The following is a 20,013-nucleotide window of genomic DNA, read 5'->3' as shown; positions in this document are numbered from 1 at the left end:
AATCAAAACTATATTAGGTATTTATTTTAGATGGTATATACTTAACTTTGGTATAAATATCCTAATCTTAAACCATACTAATGTTCAAAATTCTACGCCAAACTTTTTAAAATTAAAAATCATTTTTCTTTGTTTTTTAAATAGAACACTCTGTATATTATTTTTTTTATTAGATGGAGAGTTAAAAAATGAACATTTTTTGCATTTAAAGCATTTCAAAATTTTTAATAGTTTTGCAGATACACGCAGTATTATTTCATATAGCGCTCCCAATGGTAAAATACAAGAGAAAAATCATTTGGTAGTTTTGATAAAAATTTACTGTGGAATATCTGCAAAACTGTTAAAAATTTTGAAATACTCCAAATACAAAAATGTTTATTTTTTAATTCTCCATCTATTGAAAACATAATATACAGGCTGTTTCATTAAAAAAAACGAAGAAAAATTATTTTATATTTTAGAAAGTTTGGCGTAGAATTTTGAACATCCTGTATGATTTACAATTTCCATATTTATAGCAAAGTAAGTACAGACCATCTAAAGTAAATGCCTAATATAGTTTTGATTTTAGGACAGTTCTTGTATTATTAATAATTTTTTTAAGAAAGGGCTGAAAAATATATAATTTTTATTTATTTATTAATATCTCTGAAATTATCGAAACATATTTATTCATGTTTTAGAATTATGTAAAGTGATCTGAAAGGAAGCCAAAAATGCAATAATATACAGGGTGTTCCATTTAAAAAAAAATCATCCCGATCCACTCACACTTTTTGAGCCACCCTGTAGAAGTTAAAATATTTTCCTGAAATACATCCTAGTACATACTTTAGGTCTGAACTTAAACAAAATTCTCAAGTTTTTTATTCTAGGAGCTACAGATGCTCGACGCACTATTGCCGGACCCTGTATTCAGAAGCTTCCCATATAACACAACCCTAAGATATCTTGAGGATATCCACCAAGGATATAGTAAATATCTTAAGGATATCCAAAAACCAGAGGAGGATATTTATGGGATATCCAGATGGGACAAAAAAAGTCATCTTCAAGACATCCCTAGGCAAACCTTTTACGATTATTCAGGATATTTATAGGATAATACCCAACATATGATGTTGGGAGCATTATAGAATATTTTTAGGACATTATATGAGGACTGTTATTTGACAATACTTACGTCATCCTTAGTTTATAGGTAGTAAAAACGTTCGCAATTTAGTTTTATTTAGCCACATTTTGACGTTATTCATTGGATATTTTTATTAACAGCTCTAAAATATACCTACATATTATGTCAATGAAAATTTAGAAGTTTATTTGTATGAGTTAAGAGCTTTCAATTTATAGTGTACCATCGAAAAAAAAACGGCGCTCAGTTGGCTTGAAAATTACGATCGATGACATTTCCCATATAATTTTACATACAAAATAACAGCAATCTTCATTTCCAAGCCACCTCTGACGCCGTTTTTTTCGATCGTATGATATTATACCAGATTATACTACCCTTTATGGAGTCTAGCAGCAACAGTTTACATCAAAGTTAACACACAGGGGATACAGGTATCATTTCTAACACCACAACTTCCAGAAACTTAAACAAAAATAGGACACCTAAAAAATTTAAACACAAAAATAGGATTTCTGTTCGAATAGATCAAACATGAAAATGGGTTCAGGGATAAAGAACAAGCGCTTTTCAACAAATTTTCACCTATAATTTTGTCACAAATTTTTCATTGGGAGACCCTGAGTCGTTCGTCGTTTTTCGACATTAGTTGAGGTTAGGATAGAACTTCTGCTAGAAAAAGGCTAGAACTATGAGTATAAGAAAAAACTAAGTCAAACTCAACCAGTTTTGTTAGTTTCAGTCATTTTTAAGGCCATTCAACATCGACAAACGACAGAATTCACCTCGAATATCACTAAATCAAAGAACTGAATAATACAGGATACAAAGAACGCGATACTCTCCCTCCATTCAATTGAGTCATAAATTTCAGAACTGGTTCCGCGCCATATGGAGGCACCAGGCTATCTCGCACAGCTCCTTTCAGAACCGTTCTGAGCAGCCCAGGGCGTAAAGCTCTGGAACTTGAAATTCGCAAATGGAGGACAGCAATACAGTAGCTACAAAGAGCTTTGAATAGCATTGGTTAAATGGGAACTAATTGCGTGACGTCACGTTTGACATCGGGACACAATAGATCTCTAAGGTCGCAGTGATTAGCCCCCCTCCTACTCACCGCATGGATATCAAACTTATGTTCGACATCCGTGCGGCTTGAACAGCATTTCAAGTGATGTTAGTGATGTATAATTCTGTGCCTCTGCTCCTAGCAACCTGCATTTCAAATCCACGCATCGCGTATCACCGTTCGTCTAAAAATATGTACCTGGGTTTAAGTTTGGGTTTGAGAAGTAAAAATTGTACATTTTTTCTTGCAATTGTACCTATGTACTCCTTGACTATCAAATGTACCCAAAATAGTACAATTGTACCTATTGTAACAACACTGGTCGAGATGGATTATGGGAATTTTTTTGCGCGGGCGTTTTAAATTCTCTGTATTACTGGGAGTGGCCAAGCTCCTAAATATCCAGATTATCCAGAAGATACCAAGTTGCCTTGATGTAATACATATCTATCTGTATGGTTTATTGCATTTTATGTAATATAAAAAGTAGTAAATTATTTATTTTTCCTAAATATCTAGACCATATTGTTAGGATATTTTATTATCATGAGCATGTTTGGATATCTCAGCTGGATGTACATTAGATATACGACAAAGATATCCACAGGATATTCTATTCTGAGATATCTACAGGATTGTCTAGGGGATATCCTATAGATATCTTTATAGGATGATCTTGTAGTGGGACATTCCGACATTCTATGGATATCCTGCGGATATTGTGTGTTATATGGGTTCTACGTCCCACTAGTTAACGCGCATACCCAGCAATGTTGCCGTTTGCTGTCGCCATATTTTATGAATTGTTTTAAGAACGGCGGAAAGTAACGCCTAGCCAATTTTGCAAGAGCTGTCCCAGGATCCCGAGAGGTCCCAGGATCGTGTCCCAAAACAAAACTTTTTTATTTTTTTACAACTGTTCTTATTTACAGTTGACGGTAAAAGCAATCAAAATACGCCGTAGGCGTGTGTTGATTCCGTTGGTTAGTCTCTGGGGTAAGTTTTTTTTGTTTAGATTGCACTCGAAATACCCGGTCGATTATCTTTCATGCGCGTGCAGAACTGTGAAATTAACGGACAACAAACGGCAACGTTAGGTATGCGATTTGACTACTGGGACGTAGAAGCTAATAATAATATTCGAGATCAATTTTTTTTTTTCGTTTATCTTTCGGGCTTCATAACGGAGTCGGGGATTCACTTGATTACTTAAAAAGGACAACAGACTTACTACGCACGCGTAACACGACAAATAATTCAAACCGATTCCGAAAAATTCACTTTTTATTTGCTAATGTTATTGAGTGTTTTTTTATCTGTTGCTTGGCTGCCGCCTAACCTTTTCAAAGAAATGCTGCTGTTAAAAATTTATCATAAAAATGTCTGACTTAAATTTTTTTAACGACTTTTTAACGAGTCTTTTCTAAAAAGATTTCAAATGACTGTAAGGATGCAAAGTCGATATATAAATTTTCTCAAGATTTCCATTAGCTAAATGGCACAATAAAAGAGTGTTTTCTTGGTCATATTACGGTCAAAATTTCAAGGCTGCAACAGATTATATTAAACTATTCCCTAATTATATAATAGCCCCTGACACAACCGACATATCTAATTTTACAGCGAAAAATCCTAGGAAACGTAGGCTCACATTTAATTAAGAAATATCCCTATTACACTTTAAATCTTGTTAACAATGTTAACATACCAATTCAGTCAGCGATTACGATTCTAAGCAGAAATGCTTTTCGAAAACCTTTTTCAAACCTTTATTTTAATCAAAATTTTGTTTATTCATGTTAATGCCGTGAATTTGACCGGTAAATCTTATTATTTTAAAACAAACGCGAACAATGAGTTCACGGTTTACAATAGGATTCATTTTTTGAATCATAATATCAGTGATTTTAGCGCTAATCCTCATGGGCCTCAGAATATCAAAGTGATCAAGAAGATTAATGGAGTTCCAGTAGCTAAATTACCAACAACTAAAACTTCTGTGAGTATCTACCAGCTCAATTATCACTAGTAATATCACAAGAGGTTAAACTATTTCCAGCATTTTTTTAGAGTTCATGACTATTTTGTGATTGTAATTATTATAATAATAATTATTATTATTACTGTGTGTTGGAACTGAGGAATGAACGAAACAGGAAATCCCGTGTAAATTTTAAAAATGATGAATAAGTTTCCCCCATTTTATTTTACAGAAAGAATTATTTGAAACTTTTTAAAGAACTCCTTTAAGTAAAGCAAATTGTTCATTTTGAATAATACAGGGTGAGTCTTAAATAAGTGTAGATATTTTAGACGTAGTATATTTCGACCCCAGAAACACGATTATGAGTTTTTTTCCGCAAATAATTTTTTTTGGAAAATTTGGATTTTTTTTAGTTTTTAGTTAAAAAACATAATTTCTTAATAATATGGCCACATAGTGAGTAGATTAAATTTACAAGAAAGAAACTCCAGAAAAGATCCAGTGGTTCTCAAAATTTAAGTTCTCAATATTTAGAATTGAAATAGTCAATACATTTCATATTTCATTATTGACAAAAATAAACATGTTGAGTTATTTGACTGAAATGACAAATTTGAAAACTTTTTATTTTAAATTAATTATTTTTAAATTAAGCATAAATATATAAAATTTATTTTTAAATTAATCATAAATTTTTCTTCGAGAAAATGACGATAAAACAATTTCTGTTGAACTTTTGGCACGAAAATATTTCAAAATTATGATTTATTTAGTCAACATGTTTAATTTATGTCAATGACGACAGGCAATCGCAAATATATATTTTTTTACTTAGTAGTTTTATACAGGTCCGGACAAAAAGTTATTACTTTTCAAACCAGGTAAAAATATGTAGGTGGCGTCATATTGACATCAAAATCAAATTTCTCATGCCAAAAAACTACCAAATACCAATTTTCATCCAAATATTGACGTTATTTCAGAAATTATTTGGAAAAAATCGAAATAAAAATGAAACTTTTACACACTGTATCTCCGAAACTAAGGATTTTAGGACATACATTTATACGAACTTTTTTACTTATTTTTATCTGCAGAATATGCTGCCAAAGTTTCAGGAATACAATTCGGACCACCCTGTAGATATATGAACAATTACAAGTACACTTTAAACATAATAGGATCTTTAAAAAAGTCAAATATATTTCGTAGATAGGTAAATACATTAGTCTAAAAAAAAAAATTATTTATTAAACACTAAACAATTTACAAATAATTAAAGTACTTAAGAATATTTAAATGACTTAAAATTAGGGTTCTTCAAAATTCGCCAAGGAGTAGTACGATGTTTTTTTTATTATTCTGATACATCTTAGTTGTTTTTCACTGCCTATAGGAATATTAGATCTATTTAATCAACTCATTCCGAATTAATTATAGCGTTTGGGTTTATTTTTGATTGGTGCCCTTTAACGGACAAACGAAACGCTTTTGCGAAGAGGTAAATTATGCCCAATTAACTTATTTTGATTCCAAATATTTCTGGTAGTTTTATGCCCACCGAATATTGGGACAACCTGTGTATTTTTTTAATTTTATTGTTCTAGTTAAACGCATCGAATTTCTACCTAGACCCAGAATGGCACTACGATCACAAACAATTCAACAAATCCGATCTACCATACTTCATTAAGAAATTCTACGAACACCGTGTAGAAGAGGCATGGAAAACCAATCCAATTCGAATTTTGTTCAACAGTAACAGAAACACGTCTAGCTCTATCATCAAGTTCAATTTAAACAGCTTGAGTCCATACGAAAATGTGTCAGATGCAGATTTATATTTCTACTGGCCATTGAAAAATACATCCAGGTAAAATATTTGATAATTTTCAAAACAATTCTGTTTTTAGATATACTATTTTGCGTATAGATATTCAGTTAATTGGTGTTATTTGTCTATTATTTTTGTTTTTATTTAAATAACCTAAAAGACAATTGATAAACAAATTTTGACGGTAAACCTCAAGCAACAAATGTCAAAATTACATGAAATCATTTATTTATACACATAATATTATGTGATCAGTGTAAGGCGATACCACAGATTATAAACTTTGTTTTTTCTTTATTGTTTTTCGTGGTTCCAATTTTCGGAATCGGGCACTAGTTAGGTTACTAGTTTGCGCACATAGCACGCCCACTTATGGCCTCTAAAATTGTGCACAGCGCCTGACCGGAACAGTTATTAGAGAGATATCGGAAAACCGAATAGCGTCATGGAGTATTTACGAATACCTTATCATGGTTACGATATGCGCGAGTCAATTTTTAACGCAACACCCGCTGAACATTTAAAAATTGCTTAAAAGGACATGTGCGGGTACTTGACAACCGGGGCCGGCCGGCGAGATCTTTTATTTTAGGTTATATGTGAATTGATTTGAATTATTACTTTAGTTTTATTAGGTAATTTGATGTTTAAGTAGCTGGGATTAGTTTTTAATTAAATAAATATGGCCTAAAATATGGATTCCATCTATTCCAATCTATTAAAGAACCTATAAAGAGGCTTAGGTTTAGAGCAGATGACGACTTAGCCCTTCTAAGAGAATTTGTTGCTTGTTGCCCTAAACCCACTGGCAGACGTTGAACAATAAAGTACTGGAAATAAGCACTTTAGCCCTTTAGTTTTAAAATATCTAGTAAACAAAACAATTTCAAAGTTTTAAATTCAAAGTTAGGTTAAGTTTAAATAGCGGACGCGACGCGAACAGAATTCTTTCCGATCCGATAACTATAAATGAGAGTTAATACCATCTTACGTAAAGGAAATAACACCTGGCCTTATTAACGTCCATGCACGCTATTCGATATAGCTAGCGATATCTCTCTATTACGCTGTTTATTGTTATTTTACGCGAGTTTATTTTTGCGTACAGGAAATTTTACTCGTTTGCACATCGTCATAAAAAACAATTTTCGTACCACGAATTAGGGATAAGATTTTTATCTGTATACATATAGTATACCTAATCTGTGGCGATACGAATTAAACTTCTAGTTACGTAATCGGGGGCGCGATTTTTAAATTCATTGTTGCCAACCATGGACATATTCGGCGCCGGGCTGACTAACTGGAATTTAAATTTCCCGCTGTTGATTCAGGTGGTAGCTCCGTCAAGTTGCCATATTTATTTATTTATTTCCTGACGTTTTGACACTTTAATTTTGTATTACGAGCTTTTGGTTTCAATAAATTGTATTGTGATACTTTAAGTTAAAAAAAAAATATTAGCAGATTTTGCAGTCAAACGTTGTTCTTTCTAGAACCTCTTTTAATGCAAAGAGTACAAGACAGCTTAATAGCCAGTGCAAAAACTCATCCCAACTTTATTAGAATATTTTGAACGGGAAAGCGGTAGTAATGGCCCTTTATGCTTTATGTAAATAATAACTGTTTACATATTTATAATTAATTTATTTTTGTTTTCTAAAATATTTTGATTAAAAGAAAATATGTAAAAGTGGGCAACACTGTGCCGGTCAAGCCTAATCACGTGACTAAAAGTTTAATTGGTATGAACTATAGATTTTATTATTAATTGTATCACGCGGCTTTGTATCACAACAGACCCAAGTCAAAGCTTGTTTGATCGTAATTGATAGATTTATACATTAATCTTGTTCTAGAATGCATGTCATACTCATAGAAACAAAGCTCTTTGTAATAACTGATGTCATTGCTAAATCGATGAAGTTTATTATATTATCTAAGATTTGTTTAGCTATTATACAGGGTGTCCCAGAAATAAGTGCAAGTATTTTAACTGGTAGTATAGTTCAACCCCAGAAACACGCCTACGAGGTTTTTTCGCGATTTTTTTTTTAAAATTTGAAATTTTTTTTAGTGTTTAGTTAAAAAACATAATTTCTTGATAATATTGCAACATAGGTATTAGATTAAATTTAGAAGAAAGAAAATCCAGAAAAAATCTTTTTTTTTTAATTTTCAAGGTAAAATAACTCCGTTATTTTGGACTTATTTGAAAAACAACAAAGATAAAATATGTTTCTTTTATTGAGATTTACCACCCCTTAAAAATACTTGCATTTATTTCTGAGACACCCTATATTGTGGTGAAATATTTTTTAGTATATACAAGAAATCTGTTGTTTTACGTCTGTATCAACTGGAATACCAGCCTGAACAGAGTGGAAATGGATCAAATCTACTGGATAATCCAGACATTCATAAATTGTTTAATGTCATCTATATATCAAAAGCACAGAAAGGATGGCAGGTGAGTATATTTTTGCAAGTTTTCTATAAAGTCGATAAAATAAAAATTTTGATTATTATTTATTGATTTATTTTGATCGATTTAAAAGTCACTCGTTTATAAGCTATTCATAATCAGAAGTAAGGCGCAAATATAAAATTATGGTAAAATTTATATAAAGCACTAGTTTGTTGTTATAGTCTATAAAATGAATAACTTTGAATTTTGACCGTTATTTTTTATCAACAGGGCAAATATAAAATCCCTCTATCAAAAGAGTTACTGATATTCTTTAAATTGAGTGCCTGAACGAATCAGATAGGTAACTCTTTTTACTTTCGTGAAATAGAAAAGGAAAATAATAAAGCAAGCGACAGTTCTTCCTCTTCTTGCAAAAACCAACACAATTGTCAAAAGTAAAATGTCATCAGCTTTTGACATTTCTAAATATCAGACCAATGCCGTCTCTAATAGAACAGCCTCGGAGCCAGATTTATGACGTCACGCTAGTGAGACACTACAGATTAATAAATATGTTGTAGAATACATGGAAAACATAATAATTCCTCGTATTTTTGGTTTATATTTTACAAATGATACAGTTTACATGAAATATACAGTTAATTAATACAATATATATATACCTATTTATAGTAATAAATTCTTTGGCAAATTAACTATGAACCATACAAATGCAACAAATGTTTTACAATATACAAATAATGAAGAGGTACATAAGATAATGGGTAAAATGTAAAATATATTTTAAATTTTGGGGTGTGAAAATCGATCTAATTTAACAAAAAACATTCAACATCTACTAATAGTGATGTATTATTATTTGCATTCACAAAATGTATATGTATATTTTGCAAGTATCAATGTTCGAAATATTATATTTGCAAATAATACAATATCATAGAAAAAAAGGCGTCAGCGATGGCTATGAAATAAAGATCGCTGTCATTTTATATGTAAAATTATTCTAAAATTTTTGATTTTCTTGGGATTTAGGTTCGGAAAAAACGCTGATTAAGTTTTCATTTGTTTTTTCATTATTTTTTTTTGGTTTAAAGAAAACGTGGTTTAAAAGAAAACATCATAGCCTTTATCAGTGTTGTCATATGACAAAAATAATGTCGAATATAATCCAAAAAATTACATATAAAATATTCACACCACACACCACATAATGTTTACTGCAATTAATAAACTAATATAAACTTGTCAAAAGATGACCAAGTATTTTTTAAAATTATTATTCTTAACACTAAAACTATCTACATTGACTATGGAGTACGATTTCAGTCATAGTAAGTAGTAGACATTGAATGTTGTTTGTTCAATTAGATCGATTTTCAAACTCCAAAATTTAAAATATATTTTACATTTTACCCATTATCTTATGTACCTATTCATTATTTGTATATTGTAAAACATTTGCTGCATTTGTATGGTTTATTGTTTATTTGCAAAAGTATTTATTACTATAAATAGGTATATATATTGTATTTATTAACTGTATATTATGTATATTTCATGTAAACTATATCATTTTTAAAATACAAACCAAAAATACGAGGAATTATTATGTTTTCCATGTATTCTACAACATATTTATTAATCCGTAGTATTTAACTAGCGTGATGTCATAAATCTCGCTCTGAGGCTGTTCTATTAGAGACGGCATTGCGTCAGCATGGCTGCAAGTGGCTAACCTAATAAAATTAACACTAGAAAAGCCCGCGGGAACTGTCAAATTCAAAGTTATTCGTTTCACAGACTATACCATAGAGCATGAACATATTGTTACGTTTTTCGTCGGTTCCGTGTGGATAGAAAGTCACAATTTATTCTACACTAAGTAACAAAAACAATAACGATAAAAGACTTAAAGAACGATTTGCAAACTATTTATCTAGAAAGAATTTATTTTGAATTTAGCGCGGCAACTTTATTCGTCTTTTTATTTTCTGTCCTCCTCAGGCCCCAGGCCAAGAACGGTAAACTAATAGGATTGCTCATCCTCATAAGACGTACGTTCCCGCGCTTCAGCTGACAGTTGTGACGTCATTGTAGCCCTTGTCAAAGCCTTCGTGGCCTTGTCATGATAGTGTGTATTATTAGTTGCGTATGGTAAACTTATAAAAATAACAGCTGAGAAATTTTGAGTTAATTATTTTGTCAATTTTTTTTTAGAGCCATAGAGTGTATAAATACGTTCATTTTGTGTTGTGGATTGTGACAAAGTGCATACTAAGTGCCCACGATTTTGTTTATTAATTATTTTAAAGCAAAATATGGAAGTACTCTAAAAAGAATGCTTGCAAAAGGTGATGCTGGGAACTGCTGTTCTTAAAAATGCATTATCCGAGTATTTAATACGATTTATACAGTTAATTTTCTACAATGCATACATATAAGGTGTTTAAATAAATAAACTAAATAATGAACGTTTTGCATTCGGCAACCAATAATGCACGTGTGTGTATTATTGGTTACCGGATAAGGACTAATAACCATAACAAGGACTACAATGACGTCACAAAGCGAGTAATTTTCGCATGCACCTGGCAGACACTTTTGGCTGAATGAGCAGTCATATTAGGTTAACTGTTCTTGGCCCCAGGCATCGGCTTATATACCCACAGCTGAACAGTTCTCGAATAGTCCGTTAGACGTTAGATCATTAGGTGTATAGAGAAGGTTTTTTTAGAACGTTCTCGTATGTATTCCTCCATTCCAGTGGAACTCGATTGTTCTCGAACGTTCAAATGAATCATTACGGTGTCTATTCTTTAATGCGGTATTAAGGTCATATGGGGGCGGGACATAATATAGTTAGGTTAGGTCGAGTCCACACGGGTCCGCAACAATATGAAATAAAAATATTTTTAAAGAGTTCTTGAGGAATGCCTTTGTATACCACCTTAAAAATCTCATCCTGTAAATAAATTATAACTTCTAAATTAGCATTAACTATTTTATTATATACTAGATTAAAATTTTTAAATCTAGAAAGCAAACCTTTAATAACGTGTTTCCAACAAAAAGAATCATATGACAGTGTCATATTTGAAGTCTGTATATTAATTCACAGGTATTAAATTGTCTTTTTCTGTCTTTTTTTGGAGGTCGTCTATCTAAACCTTTCCTTATTAATTCTGATGCTTTCTTATACATCTAATTGCCTGTAATTTGAGACTTGGTTTAATTAATTTTAAATTATTAAGATCTATACAATGTTCTTTATCGACAATATGTTCAGCAACGCAAGATTTATCCGGTCTACCATATCTTATCTGAGCTAAATGTTTTTTATAATTCTAGTTAAAATTGATCTTCTAGTTTGTCCAACATATTTCTGATTACAAACTTTACAAGAAATTTTATAAATACCCGAATTTCCAACCCCCAACTGTAATAACACACTATGGAAATGTCATTAATTTTAGACTTTTAAAATCAAGAAGCCGATTGATAACTGGGCAAAAGGTGAAGAGAATTTGGGTCTCCTTCTGACAATATCCGATTATGATGAAAACAAATTGATATCCATTTATAACGACACCAACAGAGGAGCCTACAAGACATTTGCTGTCTTGAACATCCAAAATAATGGTAAGTTATTCATAGCCTTAGTGTATTCATAATATGTTAAGGATTTTTAGTTTAGAGTTCTTAGAAATTTATGAAAATTTCAAGTAAATGATGATTATTTAAACGGAACGATTAACAATGATTTAAATTGTTGACAATACTCTGATAGAAACACTTCGATAAATTTCGAAATAATTTTATTTATTTACTTTAATAAAAAAATTCTAAAGTATTTTCTCTTTCAATAGATACAGATGCTCAACCACATTTAGAAGAACCAGAAACCGCCAATAACGTTGCAGCATTAACCAGTCCAACCATTCCTCCAAGCAACAAATGTTCCAAAAAGTCCTGGTTTGTCGATTTCAGCCAATTGAACTGGTACGACTTCATAATCCACCCAGAAGAAGGCTTCATGGGCTACCAATGCGTTGGAAAGTGCCACATAGAGAACCACGATCACCAGTTTGTCAATTACGTCAAATTGAGGCACTGGAATAACGGACAAGGACTGAGAGAACGAAGTTGTTGCGTGGCGACGAAATTCTCTTCTTTACCGATAATGTTTTTTGATAGATTTGGCAACGTGGTGATGAAGAATTACGAGGATATGGTGGTTGATGAATGTGGATGTAGATAAAAATAAGAAACGTAGGATTATACATTTTGATAAATCTGTTAAAAAGAATAATTTATATTGTATATTTTTTGTTTTAATTAATATTTAAATCTTATAAAAAATGTGGTATTATTTATTTCAAAGTAAAAATATTTTAAATAATAGATATTTATAAATCTAGTAAATTAACTTTTTCAGTATGCGTCGAGATGTTTATCAACAGAATTTCCAAACAAATGCTATAAAAGTTAAACTAAAACATTACTACATCTATATCTCTGACAACTACTAACCAACAATTTGTTTTGTGTGTTCTGTGGTCTTTTTTTGTTTATTAGTCATTATTTATAGTGATTTACAATTTACAGTAATTTTATTGAATTATACAACATTTGCCTCTTCGACCATACACTTGGTATTTCGAATCAAATTTTCATTACGAACCGCAAGTTATAATTTCAAATAAACCATATGCTAAAATTTCAAAATGTGTCAAAAGTTGACATATGATATGTCATTCTATTCAGAATGTCATTTTCTATCGAATAAAGTAAAAAAATACCATGGGTGCCATTTAAGAATCAAAAGTTTTAGTCATTTCCGGTGAAACAGGAAGTGACCAAAAACAATTGAATACGTCAATTAATCCTAATTTATGTCATATACTAACATACCAAATCTCGTTTTTTATGTCTGAAAAAATAAAAAAAGTTATAGGGGGTGAGCCACTTTTGAGACGCACCCGTATACATAAAACCGTCCCAGATACATAAAACCGTCCCAGATACTGGCTTTTGTCAAAGCCCTGGGACTGTATGATGTGTTATGATTCAAGAAAGGGGGACACAATGGATCTGTAAGGTCGAAGTGATTAACCCCCCTCCCACTCATTCTAAATTCTAAAAAACATACCAAATCTCGTTTTTTTGTCTGAAAAAATAAAAAAGTTATAGGGGTGAGCCACTTTTGAGACGCACCCGTATACATAATATTGATTTTTCCCAATATATTTTAAGATTTCATTAAATAGTAACAAAATCAAGGAAAAAATCTTTCGAAAAACTAAATTTAATAAATCCCAAGGTAATTAAATTCAATTAAATCTGAACGTTTCTGATGAAGAGAACGATCCAAACGAATAAATAGCAAATTAAATCCCTGCAAAGCGCTTAAACAGCGAGATGAAATGAAATTTTTACTTTTTCCCAGGGAGAGAGCGAATCCTAGTGGAAAATCAGTTTCCATGGAGCCGCTCCATCGATCGCCGGCCTAGTGGGTGTTCCATACGTAGGTGTAGAGCTCTTTTCAAGTATTCATATCAAACGTATTAGATATATAGATCTATATGTAATAATGTCGGGAGTTTTGGGTTGATTCTTGAGTCTTTTCTCGAATTCCTAAAATATATTACGTACCTACACGGCTGGAAATGTTCTTTTGAATTCAAGAGTATGGGAATGTCAACTCTATGCGCTTAGTACAAAAGTCATTATCTTTCAGATTCGAGTATGTCTACATATAAATGAAAAATACTTACTATGAAAACCCGACACAATATTCCGCCACCCTAAAAGTTTGATGTTTCATAACTTTTTAATTTGTAATCCTATTTTTATGGTTATTAGTTTGTAGATAAATTTGTTGACATTATTTTTTATCATTTTAATGGATGATATATTTCTGTTAGGTGGGTTTATACCGGGGTAAATCAAAACTTCGTTTTTTGCAATAAATTCAAAACACCCTGTGGAAAAAATGGGACGGGCATTTTGGATAAAAAACACTTTCCTGTGATTTTAGATGTATTCCTAACATTTGATTTTTTTAAATATCATATTGTCCCTATTCCTTTATGAGCTACACATTTTTAAATAAAGTACTGATATTTTTACAATCTGGAATTTGTTCAAAATGGAGCTCTCATTGCCCACCGTTCTACTAAGGATGTCCTCCAAGGAGGGGTCGTTCCATTTGCTCCTTTCATTGGAAATCAGTTTATACTGATTCATAATAATTCCAGGTCCCACGTTGCGCGGGGTAACGAGTTAGGAGTTCGAGTAGTTAACGGGTACCTGGACGAGGTTGGACTACGAAGATTGGAATGACCTCCTTGTTCCTTGTAGTCCCAACATCAATCCAATCGAACATTTATTGATGAACTTGAAAGAGCTGTTTGTCAGTGGCGGACTAAGGGGGGGGGCTGTAGGGGCGGTCCGCCCCGGGCCTCTTCTTCTAGGGGGCCTCCAAATTTTAATAAGTAATTTTTTATTCAACTGGCAAACAGGCCAATATGTGCTCAGTAGTTATAAAGCAATTTGTAGTTAGTGTATGCAAACCATAAGTATACGCAAACTAAACACAGTATATGTAAATGGAAGCAGATATTTACTTAATTATAAATTATTAGGCCCCAGTAATTGTCAATGGCATTTTTCTATTTACAAAATTAAATCAAGGGGTAATTTTCTTTGTTTAGAATATCGAATATGTACCTAATTATTATTTTTTATATTCGAATAATTATTATTTATTCTTGGACATATATAGGAGTATACCGCGATTTTGTAAGGGGCCCCTTACAAAATCGCGGTATTTGATGTAGGAAAATGATTTTTAATGTTTTTAAGCAAGTGCAAGCATGCAGTGTAATGGAAGGAAAATATAAATAAAAAATTAGAAATCAAAATTATTTATATTACTTTTTATTACTTTATATTACTATTTAAAAATAATATTTACTTTTACTGGCATTTACTTTAAAAAATAAATGAAATATTTCTTCGCAAAAAACTACATGTAAGAGAATTAGGATAAACAAAATACAAACGTTAACTTTTTTTTAAATTGGCACGTGTAAAACTTTCAATTTAATTTTCTAACCCCAAAATTTGAGTTCAATAACCATTTACTTAACCACATTACTTAAATATGATTATTAAGTTCTAACTAATTCATATTATTAAAACATCCAAAATACAAATATGTATTTTTAAAATTAATTGTAAGTTCATCTCATCTCTCTTAAAAATTGTTACTTCTCAACATTTCCCATTAAAAAAATGCAATCTAACCTAACCATAATATACCATATAAAATTAAATAATTGAAAGATCGGGTTACGGAAAATCACACAAATTTTCGGAAAATTTTTGACCACTTCGCACACAATCGTCAATTAAAAAAAACTACTATTTTAGTATTTTAAATATTTTAATAAACGCAAAAATAGCATAGTATTTACAAGGCGAAGTTATAAAAATTTAGAAGAACTAATAATGCACTGACGCACACAAAAATCAAACGAATACTAAATTTCATTTATCAAAAACATTCGCTAGTCGTGGCTCGTGGCGCAACGATAACCATTTAGTCGCACGGCGAGGTTGTCACTTATGCTTTAGTATACAAATGAATGAATGATTTTATTCGAATAAAACCATTCGATAGTTGAAATCATTCATTCAGTAACCATTCGATAATCTAATTCATTCGATAGTTCCCATCGCTAGTTTTCTCATCTATAGTGGCGTTAGGAATCTAAAAATACTGTTTTGTTTACAATTATACGACTTAGAGAACAGCCAAATCATGTATACTCTGTATAGAAAAATTGTCTTTTTCAGGTTAACTCCAGTTTTAAGATGGAGAAAAGTATGTCATATATTTAACTAAACGTTGCTTTCTTTTTTTAGAATATCTGTGACCTTTGAAGGAATCTAATAAAGACAGATCTATTCCAGGACATTACAAAAACCATTCGTCATTAGACAAAATTCACCGGGATACCATTGTATCTATTGTTTTTTATTTTGGAAGACATTCAATACACTTGTATTTACCTACTTATCACCAAAAGAGTAATTCCGAAATAAAGTTATTTTATTAATAAATTTGATATTTATTTCATTTAAATTGTTAGTACTGATCCTATTTGATTAAAATCGACTCAAACTTATTAATAACTCACAAAGTGACATATTAATAAATCATTAAGCATTGTACTTCAAAATATAAAGAGAAAGGCTTGAAATAAAAGGAATGTATTACAAAAGGAACATGTAGATGTCTTATTAATTCAATTATGACCATTAATGAGGCCAAAATATGTTTGATTTTATTTGATTCATTAGCATTTTTTTTATTTTACAACGTTCTTTTCTTTCAGTGTTCAATCTACTGAGATGTGCATCGAAGAGTGTCCTGTTAAAAAACCCGTGACAATCCAAAGATTGTTCTTACTCAATTATTTTTGGTCGTAAGTCTTTAATTTTATTAAAAACTTGTCTATTTTTAATCTACTCTTCACAAAAAGATTCTTAAATGAAGCTAGAAAATAATGTTGTATCTCATCAAAGATTACAAGCACAACTAAGTAAACTTTGCCTCATAATCATAATTTTTCGTATTACTGTTTAAAACTAATCGCGCAAACTTAAAGCAGTAATGATGACAAGAAGCGAGAAAACTTGTTCAAAGAGGAAAAACGACAGCTCTAGGAGACCTCGAAGGGGGCAGGGGGGAAATTACTTAATAAGGTTTCCAAAACAATCAGGCCGGATATTCCAAAATGGCCGCCATTTACATATCCCCGGGAATTTTTTTTTCGGAAAATTGAAACAGTAGCTCTATTTAAGTCCCGCCCACTGCGAGCCGCTATTGGTTGGGCCGGATCGGTGCCGACAGTGTTTCGAGGATTGTAACAGTGGCAGGGAGCCAATGGAGAGGGCGTCGCGGCGCTGGCGCTTGTGGAGATGAAGCGTCGGGACGCCGCACACGGGCGCCGTTTGTGGCGTCGCTTGCTCCGTGCGTCCCCGCTAGCTGGTAAGTTTTTCTTTTTTGAGACATAATTTTCTCTGTTTTTTCTTAATTTGAAACTTTGTTATATTAGATTGTGTTTAAGTATTAGTTTCTAATTTTGGTTTTTACATTTTTTTTATAGTATTAGGTACACCTTGTTTTTTCTTTTAAATCTTAACTTCCTCTCATTCTCCTTTTTTCAGTCACAATTTTCTCTATTTTTCCTTGATTTAAAACTTTGTTGTATTTGATTTTGTTTAAGTATTTTAGTTCGATATTTTGGAGTTTAAATTTCTTTAGTTTTTTTAGTTGTATGTTGTATTACACCTTGATTTTTCCTTTAAATCTTAACTTTCTTTTCTATTGTTTACAGCTTTGTTATATTAGACTGTGTTTAAGTTTTTTAGTTCGCTATTTGAATTTTTCATTTTTTAAGTATCTTTCTTACTAATATTAAAAATAGTATTATTTTTCTGTTTTAAATCTTAATATCCTCTATTTTTATCTTGTTTTACAACTTTGTCATATTAGATTTTGTGTAATAGTGTAAGCCGTTCTTTAGTTAGTTTTAAGCATCATTTTTAATAATATTAAAGTTCGTTTTATTCCTTTTAAATATCAACTCCTTTTTTCATTCTTTCTTGTTTTTGCAACTTTGTTAAATTAAATTTTGTTTAAGTTTATAGTTTGTTATTTGGATTTTGTTGAGGTTTCTTTAGTTATTTTCTAGTATTTTTATACCTTGTTTTTTCTTTTAAATTTCAATTTTCTGTTTCGCTTGCTTTGCAGCTTTGTGTGTTATATATTTTAGTTTATATTTAAGTTTCTATATTTCAATACAATTTTAGATTGCAATTTTCTTTATAGGTCCATCAAGTATTTTTTGTTTTGTTTTAAATAATATTTAAATCTTTTTTTGCAGTTTTGTAATTTATTTTATTTGTTATATCGCATTTTTTTAATTATGCAGTAGTACATATCTTTTTAACAAGTAAAATGATAATTTAGGCTGTTTTCCTGTCCAATTTTTTTATATTGAATAATGAAAGTTTTTACTAGTTTTTTTCTCCCTTTTTATAATTCTTTGTTATATTAGTTTGTATTTAGGTTTTTAATGTCTAATATTAATTTTCTTATTTATTATTATAATATCAGTTGTTTTAAGTTTGCTTTTTCGATTTTTTAGTCTTCTTTATTATTTTATGTTTTTATGGATGATCATACTGTTTTAAATTATTTACATTTTAATTCTTTTTTTTTCGTTTGCTTAGAAAGTTTTTTTATATTAGTCCCTCTTTAAGCTTATGGTACCTATTATTACATGCAATTTTAAGTGTACTTTCTCTAGTGTTTTTTTATTTTTTGTATTTTTTTAAGAGGTTTTTGTTTATTTTTTTGTCTGTTTCATTCTTTTTAACCTGTTTTGAAAGTTCTAAAAAACAAAATTATCTTGAAAATTTAGCGTATATACAGAAAAAAGTCTTAATTTACTGTTATTCTTTTTTAAAATTTTATATCATAATTAGTCGTGGGTTAAAAAATACTGTATAACAGAAAAAAATGCATTAAATTGACTTAGAAATGATGATAGTTACACCATCAAATAGTTTTACATAAAAAAGTATCACCTTCATTTCGTACCTCATCTGACGCCGTTTTTTTTCGATCATATGGTATAGTAAAGTATTGCCAGTGGAATAGCTGTTTGAACAGTGCTAACTTATTCGGTAAATAAATAAATTTGTGCTATTTTTTAGTACTTTAGTAGTATTATCATTTTAAATTTTTATTATTTTCTTGTAAATTTCTAAGAGCAACTTTTTTTCCATTGAAAATAGTTTATTAATTGGATTTATTAAAACTTTTTGCCAAGTTTGTTAGTTAATAATAACTTCATAATTTTTGTTAGAATTTCATTTGGAAAATTTTCACTTGGAAACAAGTAATCTATAAAGCAGGATGTATTTTAAATTAAATAAAAAATTACCGGATATACAATATCATATATTTGTTAGTTAATTTAAAAAATACGGCTTATACAGGGTGATGCTTAACCTATAGGCATACACTTGGGAAATTATTGCTGATGACAAATAATGACTAATAATAAAAAAAAAATGTTAGTAAAATATTTTTAGGTTCTGAAATAATTTGAGTTTTTTTTTCACAAAAATTTATTAACTTTATCAGTAAATGCACAATCAATTTAATCGAATTTACGTTTCTTGTTTTTATTTCAAATAGTTTGTTACCTCCGTAAATAAAAATATTTTACTAACTTTTTTTCATTATTAGTCATTATTTGTCATCAGCAATAATTTCCCAACTTTATGCGTATACGTTAAGAATCACCCTGTACATATATGTAGATTTTCCAATAAGCTGTAATTCAAATATTTTTTTTATAGGAAATATGCATATTTGTTAGCCTACGGGCATTTTCTCGTATTGATCAACTCTAGGAATATATTCAAAAATAAAGGGGGTGTAGACCATTCTACAATCATGCGCAGTAAAATTGTT

The 20,013-nt window shown here is 30.5% G+C and overlaps 2 protein-coding genes across 2 annotated transcripts in view; both read left to right on the top strand.

Annotated features, from left to right (window-relative positions):
- The first annotated feature begins 3,923 nt into the window (after nucleotides 1–3,923).
- Nucleotides 3,924–12,799, top strand: LOC115874504 (inhibin beta B chain-like). The gene is made up of 5 exons (XM_030889652.1): nucleotides 3,924–4,206; nucleotides 5,799–6,064; nucleotides 8,348–8,495; nucleotides 11,930–12,095; nucleotides 12,323–12,799. Exons 1-5 carry the CDS (start codon nucleotides 3,949–3,951, stop codon nucleotides 12,712–12,714), a joined length of 1,230 nt encoding a protein of 409 aa, XP_030745512.1. The 5' UTR covers nucleotides 3,924–3,948; the 3' UTR covers nucleotides 12,715–12,799.
- Nucleotides 12,800–17,445: 4,646 nt separating this feature from the next.
- LOC115874500 (vesicular glutamate transporter 1) overlaps nucleotides 17,446–20,013 on the top strand; it is a 148,570-nt gene continuing 146,002 nt past the window's right edge. The window contains exon 1 of the mRNA XM_030889647.1: nucleotides 17,446–17,514. The gene's annotated coding sequence lies outside the window, so the exon portion shown is untranslated. The remainder of the gene's footprint in view (nucleotides 17,515–20,013) is intronic.

The sequence above is a fragment of the Sitophilus oryzae genome, unplaced genomic scaffold (genome assembly GCF_002938485.1).
Source record: "Sitophilus oryzae breed Bouriz unplaced genomic scaffold, Soryzae_2.0 scaffold_1297_pilon_pilon, whole genome shotgun sequence".
NCBI lineage: Eukaryota > Metazoa > Arthropoda > Insecta > Coleoptera > Curculionidae > Sitophilus > Sitophilus oryzae.
This window is presented reverse-complemented; position numbering and strand designations above follow the sequence as displayed.

Bases quoted from the DNA above. Each gene is read 5' to 3' on its own strand.
- LOC115874504 (XM_030889652.1), top strand. From the start codon at position 3,949: ATGCTTTTCGAAAACCTTTTTCAAACCTTTATTTTAATCAAAATTTTG. The intron at 4,207-5,798 runs GTGAGTATCTAC...TTATTGTTCTAG, and splicing joins TACCAACAACTAAAACTTCT to TTAAACGCATCGAATTTCTA. The intron at 8,496-11,929 runs GTGAGTATATTT...CATTAATTTTAG, and splicing joins AAGCACAGAAAGGATGGCAG to ACTTTTAAAATCAAGAAGCC.